The 14,030-nt window shown below is 44.0% G+C and overlaps 1 protein-coding gene across 3 annotated transcripts in view; it reads right to left on the minus strand.

Moving 5' to 3' along the window:
- Window positions 1–879: 879 nt before the first annotated feature.
- Window positions 880–14,030, minus strand: part of RAB6A (RAB6A, member RAS oncogene family) — an 89,008-nt gene continuing 75,857 nt past the window's right edge. For 2 of the 3 annotated variants that reach the window (XM_067533191.1, XM_067533190.1), the window contains exons 7-8: window positions 7,339–7,405; window positions 880–2,896 (exon numbers count right to left, since the gene is read on the minus strand). In XM_067533191.1, coding sequence (XP_067389292.1) covers window positions 2,832–2,896; window positions 7,339–7,405 — 132 coding nt within the window. In that variant the 3' untranslated portion in view covers window positions 880–2,831. The remainder of the gene's footprint in view (window positions 2,897–7,338; window positions 7,406–14,030) is intronic. The other variant, XR_010917155.1, reaches the window with a different exon arrangement.

The raw sequence follows: 14,030 nt of genomic DNA on the forward strand, positions 1-14,030 counted from the left end.
AACAAAGCAGAACCTTTCATTGATTTAAAACGGTATTTAAAAATGAGTGTTATCATGGGTCAAGCGGCAGCATGGATGGAGCAAAGAAAAACTAGATAGCTTAGAATGAGGAAGCATTGTACATACACTAACCATTCTGCTTCAAATGTACATCACCAGAGGACTTCCTTTCACTAGAAAACAGGGGCATGTGTGTGTTGGGAGTCGTGGAAATTAACAATTAATGTTATACAGGAGTGCAGTCAGTAGAAGCAGGAACAAATTGTGTTAAACATGTCGGCTGATCAGAGGTACGCCTTGGTTCCAGTAGGAATCGACCACAACCAACTGAAAATGTTAAAAGGACGAGTTGTCCCTGTTTATGCAACCACAAAGTCCTGAACATGTTAAATACGAGACTCCTCAAGAGCAGGTTCTATCACTCATTTTTCGGTAAAGACAAGTCTTAATGGGCTGATCTTGCAAATCCTTGCTCAGATGAGCAGCCCATAGCTTGCACAAGTAGCCCCGCTAAAATAAGCGGGATGAGTCACCTGAGAAAGGACTACTTGCTTAAATAACCACCTGACTTACCAAAGGCCTGGCTTGTCAAACATTTCAAGCTTAGAACTGCAAGGCAACAAGCTGTTAAAGCATCTTCTTTTAGTATTTTCCTTTTACTTTAGTGGAGACAAAAACGCTGCGTTTGTTTACAGAAATCCAAACTATAAACAAACTCAACTGCTTTAAGAGCCCAAGCCAAATAAAACTGAATATTAAAAGTAGCAAGCAAGATGGGTCTTTTTGTTGTTGCACAATTAAGGCTATTACAATACAGGGAAAGTAGCCAGGTTTCCCTCCTCGCATCAGCTTCTTTTAAATAAACAATATGATCCTTCGTCATATTTCACTGATGTTTATTTCAAGACATGCCACGTCAAAAAAACCGCCTTTAATATTGCATTATAAAAGCACTTTACAACTCATTTCTGCCTTTAACGTTAAGTTATCGGTATGCAGAGTTATTATAAACCCAGGGTAGGTCATGATTGGACATTCAACTTCAGAATGCAGAATTCCAAACCTTCGCTGCATATTACCAGGTGACAGCAGGGGGGAAGGGGATGATTGTCCCCAGGATGGCTATTTTCAGTGGGGGGAAGAGCAGAAGGGAAGGAGGGAGGAATCTGAGTGTTATCAATTCCATCTTTAGACTCTGTCGATTAAGTAACGCTCACAAGGTAGACAGAAATTTTTTTCCTGCACTGTAGCTCAGTAATACTCTTCCTGCAAACAATGTATTTACAATTGTGTTTATTAACTGACACAGCAATTTCACAATGACTAGTAAAGATTAAGAGGGTGCGCGTTTAGTGTATTGGTTTCTCTGTGTTTCTTGGGTAGCTACATCTTGCAACACTGGAAAAGCTCTACATGGATTCCTCAGCAAAACAAAAAATACTGAAAATAGTAAAAAAAAATTAAGCCGAGAAATAAATACATCAAAGAAAAATGGTTAATTGTAGCTTAGTTAAATATAAAACTAAATTACTGGCTATTTAACCAAACTATACAGATCTAATTAAAAAAAACTAAACCAACTTGGAAGACTCAAAGTAAAAAATGCTAAAAATTAAAGGCATACGACTGCATAATCATAAAAGTTTCTTTCCATCCTATTAAAATTCCCTTCTTTTTCGCCTAGGGTCTTTCAAATCTACTTCTGTAGGCTCACAAGTAAACATCTCCCGCCCTTCAATTTACTTAGGACCATGATAAGGAAAATATGTGCTGTTCCTCAATCAATCCACCCCATAGTAACCGTAAACGATGGTAACATTTCTACTTGTTCCATCAAATGCCGTTCTCTTTCTGCTAAATTTGGACATGCCAATCAACTTACACAAATTGCTTTTCGTGCCGATCCTGCACTTTGTTTAAAAATTCCCTCCTTTTTTAAAAATTGCTTTGCTCCCAACACAATAGCCAAAATGTCATGTTCCAATCTCTCAAATAATAATTTACTTCATTGGAGTTCTACATAAAAGAAAGAAGTTTTTAATACTAATGGTGCATTCAAGATATCTGTTTACTTGTCTCCTGCAAAAGGGTTTCATTAACACACCTGTCCCTCCCCAAAAGAACCATTTATCAATATCAGAAAGTATTTCTGGGCATGCTTTTTGGAAATTTGTTCATATTGACTCTGCAAAGACTAAAAGACTCAGCAGCCTTTTTCAGCATCAAAACCCTTCTAAAGTTTCAGGTTTCCAAAACATTTGGGGCTTGAAAAAGATTCAGAACCTCTCTGCCTAGAGGATGATCATAGCTTTTTTGTTTGTGTGTTTTGTTTTATATTGAAAGGGTAGCATCTAACCCTTCAGGATATGCCAACTCTGCCTTTCTTTTGACTGCTGTCTAGCCATTTCCAGTTTGTTAGAGAAATCAAGTGGGTAAGGTATAAGTGTTATTCTGCACATACTTCTTGACCAAGTACAATTTAAAACTTACTCGATTTCCATCATTTCAAAGTGCAATATTATAACGTATTAAAAAGGAACAAATATTAAGAAATTGTACCTATCTTTTTAAAGTTATAACTGGAATATGCTGGAATATTTTGGCTTTATTTTTTTTTTATTTTTTTATAAATAATGAAGACACTGACATTTTTTGTATGTGTGCTTGTGAAACTAATAGATCATCTCCACGAGACAGCCAGCAACGATGAATTGCAATACGTTATTACCGAGAGGGGACGGTTCAAGCCAATATTCACACCGCAGTCAATGAAGAGTAAAGGGAGGGGAAGCAGTGATGTTCTGGAGAAAGGTAAGAGAAGCAGCATGGTATTAGCAGGAACAACCTCCTTCACTGACGGGCTGCTCTTGAGGCTTTTCCAGTTTTATGTCAATCACTGAAATCAACGAGTTAAGACAAACAAAGAGAGATACAGGTTGGAGCATTATCCCCTCAGCTCTGTTGGGTCCAAAGCCAGCCTCTCTCTCTGTACTGGACCTAGCAATCTTGGTGGGCCTGGCCATCCTCTCCCTGGCATTATTTCCCCGCACTGCATCTAGGTGGGGCTTTAGATCGACATTTCCAGAAGAAAACAACTTAAGTGCCAACTCCCACTGTTACTCAATGGGACACCTCCTCTGAAAATCCCAGCCTCCGACACAAGTCAAAGCACATTTCCTAGCCACTCTCACTGTCCCAGCTTTACTGATTTGAGATTTATGCTTATGAGCTAAGGGCCCATCCATGCCAGGGTTTGGGTGCCACTGCCAAGCCTGAGACCTACAAGGTCTTCCCCTCCCTCCATCTCCTGCTCATTCTTTCCTGTTTAAGATATTTGTACAGCAGGAAATCAAAGCTACACAGGTTAAAGATCTAGGATAGTCTCAAAAGCACTGCTAGATGACAACAGCTTGTAACTCCTGTGTCTCAAACCAGTAGGGCTAGAAACAAATGCTATATTCAGTCTTTGCTCTCTGGTGGTTGTGAACAGCAGCTCCTCTTGGTGGGGAGACACCCAAAAGAGGGTTACGCCCCACTGGTTCAGGAAGCAGCAACGCCCCATGGTCAGAAGGGCCCAGAAAGATCAGAGAGAGGCTTGTGCTCTTCTCCCTCCCTCAACCCTACCTTCACCAATGCCCAGAGAGCCTCTCCTCTACCAGTGCGCTGCCCTGGGCAGGAAGGAAGGCTCACTTCACCTCAGCAGCAGCAGGCTCCCCCTCGCCGCTCAGCCACGGCCCTAGTCCCACAACCTTTCCCATCCGCAGAGGGCAGTGGAATGTGGTGGGCCAGGGACCAAGGAAGACAGAGGCCCATTGGTCCAGAGTATGTGTCTCTCAGGCCTGGCAAGTCACGAGAGACAGGACTCTAGATATAGAGTTGTCCTGATTCTCTTGCCCCACTTCAGTTCTGTGTTCAGTTTTAGTAGCTGCCATTTTGAAGCTGTTTCTCCTCTGAAAGCAGGGAACCCAGATTTCTCACGGCAGGAAGGCGGGGTGTCCAACACATGGCTCGTAGGGCGGATCCCACTCTCAGGACCCTTTCCTTCCAGCCTGCAGCTCCGGCACTTCAATTTCAACAAGGCTGGAGGCCTGAAGTGGGAGGAGCTGAAGAGACCTCGTCCGATTGGTCACAAGCAGCTGAGCTCTTCCTTACTCCCTCCCTTCTTCCTGAGCACCCACCAGGGCCGCAGCGTCCCACCTTAAAGAGACTTTCTTCTTCTCAGCCTCCCCCTGGCACGGCAGAGCCCCAGAGCAGTGGGGTGAGGAGAACAGATGCTTCTCTGCCTCTGTCACTGCTTCCTGCTGCTCCAAGCAGCCCCAGCTTCACAGAAAAAAAGGGCTTCCTTTCCTCCCCTCTCCCCCCAACTGGCCCCGCACCCCACATCACCAGTACCTGGGGCTGTGTGTGATCGAGGGATGGGGCAGGAGAGAAGAGTGAAAGTGAGGAGTCTTACATGCCCAAAGGGCTGGTGAACTTTTTACTCCAGGTTCACAGTGTGAGAGTCGGTAATTTGGCTTTTGTCACAGAATGCGTCTGAAATTGGCTATTTTGTGTCCCAACAGCAGTGGGGAAAAGAGGGTAATGAGATGAGATTTTAAGGTTCAGCACCTCAATATACCAGGTGATCTTTTAGCATTGGTCCTGGATTTGATCAGAAAAAGACAGTCCCCAAGTACACAGACACGTACGTTCAGTTGATTATACTCATAGCCTCCACTCCATCGACAAACACTAAATGCACTACACTCAATGGTGAGTCTTCAGTCATCCTGTGATTCCCTCGAGGAGCCAGTTCTAATCCCCCATCTTTTCACACTATCCAAAATCCTATGATGGGTAGCGCTTGCCCTCCCACACTATTTCTAAACTGCATTCCCAGGTGTTCAGAATGCCTTCGTTGGAAATAACCATTGATCTCTCCCCCCAGCTCGCTCACTGGTATCGCTGAGCAACTCATGCTGCTTTCTCGAGATGTTCCCCTTGCAATGACAGCCTATAACTAACAATGACACAAGGTCACTCAATGCTCCCCTTTGAAGCAGCCTCTAATAAGCTACTCCCTCTGTGGTACTCAGATCCCAAACCTGACGCTCCATCCGTATAGTGCACCCACAGATCACACCCACAGCCTCTCACAGGCAGAGCTTTGACCACTTACTAATCCCCAAACATGCTGATTCATGTCAGCTCAGCACAAGTCTCAAATAGGTCTCCGATCAGTTAGCTCGGAGTGACACACAGTTCATCCAGCTGGTAACACCAATTATATATTCTTGGAGAGGGAGATAAATGGGGAAAGGAGGAGGTCAGCAAGAAACAAAGAACTGAGGAGTCCTTTGTTACAGTTCCATCTTGTAGTTTTGATTCTCTAAATCCTCTCTCTCATAGGGAAGAGGAAGCGGTTTGATGAAGCTGCTTAAATCTACAGCTCTGCCAATTCTGCCACGTTCATTATGGAACATGAAAGCATGATGATTAGCCCAAGTTTCTTGAACCCACAAGGTTCTGTAAACAAGAGGCAGTGGAAAAAACCTCATCACTGGTCTTGACCCACTTCTACAGCAGAGGACGCACACAGTGTCAAGTTGCTTTGCTATCTACACTCCGCAGAAAGCCCTACTGGAAGTGGCTTTATTGAGCTCACATTTGGAGAGTGGATATAACTCCCTAATGGAGGCAGCGAGAGTCAAGAGGACCCACCACATGCAGGGACTGACCTTCTCATAATAAAATAGGCAGATTAGCCTGTCAGCTATGTACTGCTGAGAAAAGGTCCTTGATTAACCAAATACGTCACACACAGAAAGCCTAGGATTTAGCAGCTGCAACCCACAGTTGCTAAAATCATGGCTTTTCCTCTGCAACCAATTTGATGCTTTAAAGGATCTTTAGTTTACATCTAATACACTTCCTTCCTCCACTGCATTCCCTCGCAGCTCCTGCCTCATTCCTTGCCCAGCAGTATTACAGAGCACCACTCGCACCAACTTAGGCTCACAATGCCAGCTGCTTATTTGAAACAGTTCAAATAAGATCATCAAGATCTGCTGTGATCTCCTTCCCCACTCCTGCTTCTTTGTCATCCATGCTGATTCTCACCTCCTCTCATGCTCCAGGACCACCCCTAAAAATGCATCCACTCCCACTCCAATGCCCTCTCTTTCAATTTCATCCCCTGGAGATAAGAATTCTCACGTCCCCCGTACTAAAAAGACCTCCCACAGCCCTACCTGTCTCTAATTACTGTGCCATTTCCCTTCTTCCTTGCAGTGTCAAGAGAATCAGAGATAATGGAGGAGCAAGAGGAAGTAGAGGTCCCAAGATGTGGCCAGAAAGAGGTCAGAGACCTTTGTGATGGCAACTAAGGAGTTGTAGGTGGTGTGGACTTTGTTGATTGCACCCAACTTCTCAAAATCTTGCCCTGCCTTAGCTTTTGTGACTGTCTCCTGGATCGCCTACCTCTGAGCAAAGCATCTCTTGGGGAAATTCCCTTATGCCCATTCCAAAGGACCACCCTCAGGATACCCCCAGCCTTTTCTCTCTCGTGATCTTTATTACAGGCTACTCGAAAACCTACCTTTACACTCCTGACCTACGTTCATTCAACCAATCCCATCCCAAATGAAGCAATCTGACTTTGGCCATGCTCTGTAGGTTTTTCCTCCTAAACTCTCCCCATTCTTTTTCCACTGACAATGCTGTTGTCCACTGTTACTCCAGCCTTCAGTCAGTTTGGCACCCAAGTTTTGCAGCTTCATCCTCGATAAAACATCTCGTATCCAGCCTTCTCTGTCCAGACCACAAACTTCAGGACCCTTATCTCAACTTCTGCAAACTCCTCCTCTCTAGCCTCCTTGATGGCCAACCTGTTCAAAATGCTGGGCTAAGGATTCCCCTGGCCTGTTGATCTGACCAGGTCACCCTACTTTTAATTCCCTTTTCCACCACATTAAATTCAGGCCCCTTGTCCTCACTTCCAAGGTACTTTTCAGCTGACCATTCCTACTTATTCACTCATTTCAATGCAGAACTTTCACCCCTCTACTCCACCAGCGATCCCAAGCTCAATACCTCAGCCCTCGATTTCTTTAAAGCTTATTCTACAAGTGTCTTGTGCACTTTCTTCCATGCTGCTCCTAACACCCTCACTGAACTAGTCTGTAAGGATCATCCTCAACACACACTTCTGTGATACCTATAAGCAATTAGCCAATCACAGCTAGGCAGACTGGCAGCAGAGGCAGATTTTGTGTTTATCTCTCCCCCCCACTTCATCCTGTGTCTGTTACTCAGGGATTAAACGTCCTCAAAATTATGGCTCGATCATGGAAAGGATACTGTCTTCTCTGCTTTTGTCCTGTGTGCTCTCCATTCCAGGCAAGGCAGCTGCCACGCGTCGGAAAAGCTGCAAAACAGAAAGAGAAAGGAAAACTGATTAAAAGTGAAGTAACATTTCTGCCAATGTGTTCCAATTCTGCAGGACAAAACAGAATGACTTCACGCATGCTTGTCTACTATTTCAAGATTGGCACTGGCTGCCCTAAGAGACCACCACCACCCAGTGTAACCTTTGAATCTGGGACAGCAGGAAGTGCACATCCTCATTACCATTGGAGGTTAAATTAGTTGGACACATTAGCTGCGTAGTAACAGTTACACAGCCCATTAACATCTTTAGAAACAAGGAACTCCGTGTGTGAGCCAGGAACCCCCGAGTTCTAATCTTGGTTCTGGCACCGATTTGCAGAATGACCTTAAGCAAATCACTTCATCTCAGACAGTCTCCCCATATGTAACATGAGGATTCAGATCCTCCCAACTCCCTGGAAACTGAAGTATTAATTAACAGTTACACATTCAGAGCAACATACAACGCATTAGACAATTGCCAAGTTCTAGTACGAAAATGTACGACTCAGATGCAGGGTGAACCTGGCTCCGCCCATGTTTCCTTAGTGAGAGACTTGTTAGCCCTTTCCAGTTATGCATACTTTTGCCTCTAATTCACATCTGCCCTACCATGTTTTCACTGGTATGTTCAGGTATGTGGTGGATGTGTTAAAGCGAGGGACTCGTTGAAACCAACCTTTTCTGTGCCTTCTACAGTTAGACAGCATCTGTCCTGTAATGTGGAGCTCAGATGGTCCTCCACATGGTGTTTGCCCAGCTCTCTGGACAGACAAGAGCCTGCAACCACTTGCCACCATGGGCCTATACCACCAACCCCATTTGCTATTTCACTGTCAATAATGGATTGCCTAGTCTAACACATCAGAGTTCATGTGTGACACGGGAAATGTTTTCCCTCACACTGGGGAATTCGGATATTTTCTTGCGGGACATTTCACGTACTGAAGAACTGTGCCTTTGCTGAAATGTTCTCCCAGAGCCACTGTGACAGCCAATCACATCAAACATGTGAGAATTGCATGGCCCTCCACAGTGCCATTCTGTGTTTGCCAATGCCTCTGTGAATTACATACAAACTCACTCAAGTATGATCTTCTGGGGTGTGAGAAGAGGAAATGCAAGAGGTTACCTGTTTTTCCTCTTCCTGTAGCCCTTGCAGAACAACCCTGGCAACAGCAGAGGACTAGACCTAAGCTACAGTATACAGGCACAAGAGTGAAAATGACACATACCAAGTCAGTTCAACTTTCACAAGATTAACACTGAGCTTACCACGTACTACATGCCTGTGTGTTGAGAGGCACCATGGACACTGGGCTGGAAGATTCCAGGTGCTTGGGAGTTGTTTTGCTGTCAGTCAGCGGAGCACATGCATGCAACTGCTGCTGCTGAGCCGCCAGAGGCTATGAACTGCAGACGCAATGCTTGCTACAGAAATGGACAGCAAGTGTCTGAACCCCACGGTCATTGTGTCAGCCTTACAGTAGTGTCCCTTTGAAAGCAGCCTGTTATTCTTTCACCGATCTCCTTGGATAACACCAAGCTTTCTTTCATGTACTCCAATAACCCAGCTTCCACAAGAAACTGAAGAACTTCAAGAGCTATTTTCAGACCTCTGGGGTGAACCTGTTTGTACGATGAATTTACGGCCCATCAACATTGCTGAAGTGAAACTCAATAAGACCTTGTTGGCATAACCAGCTACGCAAGTGTTGCCAGAATAAAAAAGACCAATCCCCCCACTCTGTCACGTGTAGGTAGGATCTTCCCAGGGCAGGGCTGCAGAGTGTGTTTGGAGTCCGGCTTATGTCATTACTCTTCATTACTGATTCGGTGGCGGGCAGCTACAAGGCGTGATGCCAAAACTAACAAGAGGTATAACAGAGGCAACAGCAAAGCAAGTTTCCCCCATTGCACCTAACATCTTATCCCTGTTCTTGAGAGACCATCTCAAAAATCCCCATTCATGCCATTCTTTATGTCCATTCTCTACATCTGTTCAGCCCTTAGCCAGCAAAACCTGCACATGTGCAGTGTTCACTAGGACACGAATTGAGAACAGAACAAACTTATTTCAGGCAGGCCCAGTCAGACTGATGGCTGAAGTACCAATCTGGGCTGAATTTGAACCAATGACCTAGAAATAAAAAACTTTGTATCCTGGTGTTGGTCTCCATGCCCTCTTGCAACTCCCCTGAAACATGCAGGCAGTCAGACCTCTTTGAAAGATTTAACTGAATTCTTGTACACCGTTTACAATAAAAAGCAGCCACTGACAAGAAATACCGACAAAGCATGTCAGCTTTTCAGATGCTTAATAATACTGTCCATCAGCGTCAGATGGGAGATAGGCAAGGACATCTATAGGACAAATGCATGTTTTTCATATTTGTGAATGGGTGGAAAGATTTGCTGCTCGGGATAATTAAATCAATTTGGCATGTTAATATACAGAGAGGAACTAGACTTAAGTATCCGGCCAGCTTGAGTCCTTGTCTCAAGACATCCTATCAGATGGTCAATTTCTCATTCCTGTCTCACATCCATTCCCACACCTTTGCTTCCCAAAACAGGGGAGTCTTGCCAGCATACTTTAAGCAGAACTGCTAGGAAAAGCAGCACTGCCTCTATCGCATTTTTCAAGACAGCATATTTTAAATGAGAAAGACGTTGGCACTTTGCCTGGATCAGAGGAGGAAGTCAGTGAGAGAGAAAGTCTCCCTCTTTCCCATATGGTCGGTAGGATTTTCATAGCCCTTATGATCAAATCATTTGCAGACAGCCCTGCCAACTTCATTACTTTTATTCATATTTAAAGAGGGATTTGGTCGGCTCTGTCTTGACGGAAAATTGATCATCCTTCTTAAGAGGCAAAATCTTTACAGCTAGTGATCCAAGAAACTACTTAAGATCCCATCTCTTCTTCCTCTGGCAGGCTGAAGAGTCTAAAATTATATTAGTTTCCATTGTTCTTCCAGAACTGAAAAGCCTTATTCTCTTTCAGTAGTGACTTTGGGATAAACCAACCATGTGGTCACACATTACTGGCAGTGTCTGAATTCCCTCTTTACCAACTCATCCCTTCCTGCCTAGCATTTCATCTGTCCTCCAAGCATTCACGACCCAAGCCGGTCAAATTTTACACTTGGACACCAATGCACTTTTTCAGTTGAGTCCTATTAGTGAATGCCTGCTTGCAGCAAGGAATGCAAGTTTCATTTCAAGGCTGCCGCCTTCATGACTGACCTCTGGACGCAGACCAGCCCTATAAAATAATCTAGATTTGCCCAAGGCAGGATTGTTTTATCACCACATTGCAATACAGACTGACATCAAACTCAGATCTGGCAACTCCCTCAAAAGGCCAACAAGTCTCTTGTCAGAATCGTCCCATTGTCCGGAGAGGTAGCAGCCTTCCCATTTCGTTAAAGAATCCTTAGAAAAATTGGATCTCTCAGGTATGGGGGCCTCTGCAGGGCCAGATCTCTGCTGAAAGAAGTCCTGCAGGGATGTCTCAGACATAGTGAATGCGTTTTTTTAGGAGCTAGAAGCATAGTCACCTCTAAAAATTTCACACAAGAAAAACTGAACCCAGGTGGTAAGATTTTCAGGGCAGGGTAATTTACTTTAAAGCACCATGAACATTTATGATGGCTGGATAAATAATAATTTCTGTTCCGCTCATCATTCTCAGCCCTGGAAAGACACAGAGAAGGTGAGAGAGACAGATGGAGGTGTCAAAAGAGAAGATGCTAGCAGAAAATAATTAAAAAGCAGAAAGTCACCAGCAACAACAGTATAGAGTCAAGAGTGCAGAAGGAATTTAAGAACAAAGGGCTTGAGCGGTCATTAAACTTTCCTACCTTACTGGAGGGTGGCAAACTGATGTGAAGGTTAAGTTGGGGCTGTCGCCCATCCCATGCAGAAGCATTTAATTGGTGAAAGACAAAAACAGAACTATTCCTTTAGCACTTCAATGATGATTTACTTCACCCTTCACTTCAGCACATTTAATCCAGATTCTCAGACAAAACAGCCAGCTCCCCTGGGTTCTCTCACCTGGCCTAGTTCCATTCTCACATCTTCTTGTCAGTCCCCCAAAAAAGCTGCCTCTGGCTTCAGCCTCTGAGACAGGACCTATATTGGGGAGAAGCCTCCACCCACCCCTGAGCTCCCAAGATGAGGCTTCTATAATTGTAGGCAGAGTCCAAGTAACCCACAAGTGAACTAAGCCCTATTACTCCACACCAAATATGCTCAACCAGATCTCATGTACAGACAGACCTAGCTACTCTCTGTTCCTCTGGGTCATGAGTGGCTACTCTGCCACACAACATTGTCCTTATCTTTAGGAAAGTCAGTAGGGGTGGACTCTGGGATTTAGACCAATGAACTTTAAAAACAGAATCCCAAATCTCTAAGATAAGCACGGGCATAGGGGCAGCCCAGCATGGCTTGTGGGGCAGAAAATCTATTAACATTATTTGAGGATGTCAACAACAGCAGAGCAAGAACTGGTAAATATAATTCAGACGTTCAAAAACGCCTTAGAAAAAATCTCCTGCAAGAGATTATTAAAGAAACTTAAGTGGCCAAGAGGGATAAAGTTCTGCCAAGCATTAGAAACTGGCTGAGAGAGAAAATAAGGACTAAAAGGTTTATTTTCAACAAGGCAAAAAGCTGGATGCCTCAAGAATCCATAGTGGGGTTTAGTGCATTATTGAATGATCTGGAGAAAAGGGGTGGGGTGGGGGAACCTACCAAGCTGGTAAGATTTGTGGACATAAGTGATTTGTGATTTAGGATGGTCTAACCTGAGGATCTCCTGAGGCACTTCAAGCAAGCCAAATGGTTTGTACAGATGAAATTCACTGCGGAGGAATGTATGTTAATGCACACTAGAAAAATAATTTGAACTACTCCATCAGATTTGCTGGTTACGGACAGCTCATTATAACACCTGCTCGATGCACAGCAGACAAAAAATGTTAGGATGCAGAGAGAATGTGATAGAAGATACTGAAAACTTGCCATTCCATAAATGAACCGAATAAACCTCACTTGGTCACTACAGTCTCAGAAAAAGGGATAGCAGAAATAGAAGGGACTTCAGAAGCAAGTGACAAAAGATGACTAAAGGCATGGAAAGGCACAAGAAGATTGGGACTGTTACCTTTAGAGAAGATGACAAAGTGTAAAATGAGTAGTTTGGAGCAGGTTAGCCAGATGCTCCTATTTACCCTTGTTCTTATCGTATGAAGGGACACTCGAAGTGAAACAAACTCTCACGTAACCTCCCATGGCTATACCACCACCCAGGCCAAAGTACGTATTACTATAAAGGGAAATTCAAAGTCATCATCAATCCTGTCTCTCAGCTATCTTCTTCAGGTACTTGTATTATAGACCATGTTATTGTGATACTAACACTTTGCTATCTTTAATTATCTTCCCAACATCCCTGGGAGGTAGGGTAGTGCTATTTTCCCTATCTGCACAATGGGCATCTGAAGCACAAGATTCAAGTGACTTCCCCAGGCACAGGGGAAATCTGGCAGAACTGGGAATTGAACCTGGTTTCCCCAAGTCCCAGGCTAGTGCCCTAACGACTGGATGACAATCCTTTCGCTCTCCCTCTCTTGAGCCTCTAAATATCAACGTGCTGGGAAAGAGTCACAAAGGAGACAAAACAAGCCACTGGAAGCGCCCCACATGCCAACTAGGGGTAAAGAAAGGGAGGAGGTGCAGCAGCTTTGCACTTCAGTAGGCTGCAGTGATTTTAAGATGAAATTGTAAAAGCAAGTACAGTGAAACTCAGCGTTACGAAGACCAGAGTTATGAACTGACCGGTCAATCACACACCTCGTTTGGAACTGGAGCATGCAATCAGGCAGCAGCAAAGGACAAAAAAAGCAAATACAGTACAGTACTGTGTTATATGTAAGCTACGAAAAAAATAAAGGGAAAGCAGCATTTTTTCCTTCCTCACAGTCAAATTTCAAAGCTGTGTTAAGTTAACATTTAGTTGCAAGACTTTTGAAAAGAACTTCCAACGTTTAGTTTCAACGTTTAGTTGTAAGACTTTTGAAAGAACAACCCTCCACTCCTGAGGTGTTTGTAAGTCTGAGATTCTACTGTAATGAGAAAGATGAAGGAAGGAAGGTGGTATGCACATTCCTGGTAAACCCGGATCTGGAAGGACATGCAAATATTTATAAATGAAGATATCCTAAACCAAATTTTGTTCTTGCTATGCACAGAGATACAGAACCAGGTACAAGTTTACCTGCTATTTTCATGAGAATTAAACAGACCTGAGACGAAAAGGATGTGTGGATGAAGGATATTTGTAGTTAGATCACAGGGCAAGGAGCTGAGGGTCACAGGCTAGACACTACAGGCCTGGTTTTCAAGAGCTCAGCACCCAATGTGCTGTACTCTTGAAAATCTAGTCACTTATTCCAGTTCCTAAATAGGAGCTGAGTCTATCTGAAAGTCTGACTCCAACTGTGGGTGTGGAGCAGTTTTGAAAATTTAGCCCTACCACAATAGGCTCTATAGAAAACACCAAAACAGCTGCTGTTCTCAGCTCTGCCTGACTTCCTGTATGATACTGGGCC

This window comes from Emydura macquarii, unplaced genomic scaffold (assembly GCF_026122565.2).
Source record: "Emydura macquarii macquarii isolate MOO-44397 ecotype Brisbane River unplaced genomic scaffold, CSIRO-AGI_Emac_v2 contig_3328, whole genome shotgun sequence".
Lineage (NCBI taxonomy): Eukaryota > Metazoa > Chordata > Testudines > Chelidae > Emydura > Emydura macquarii.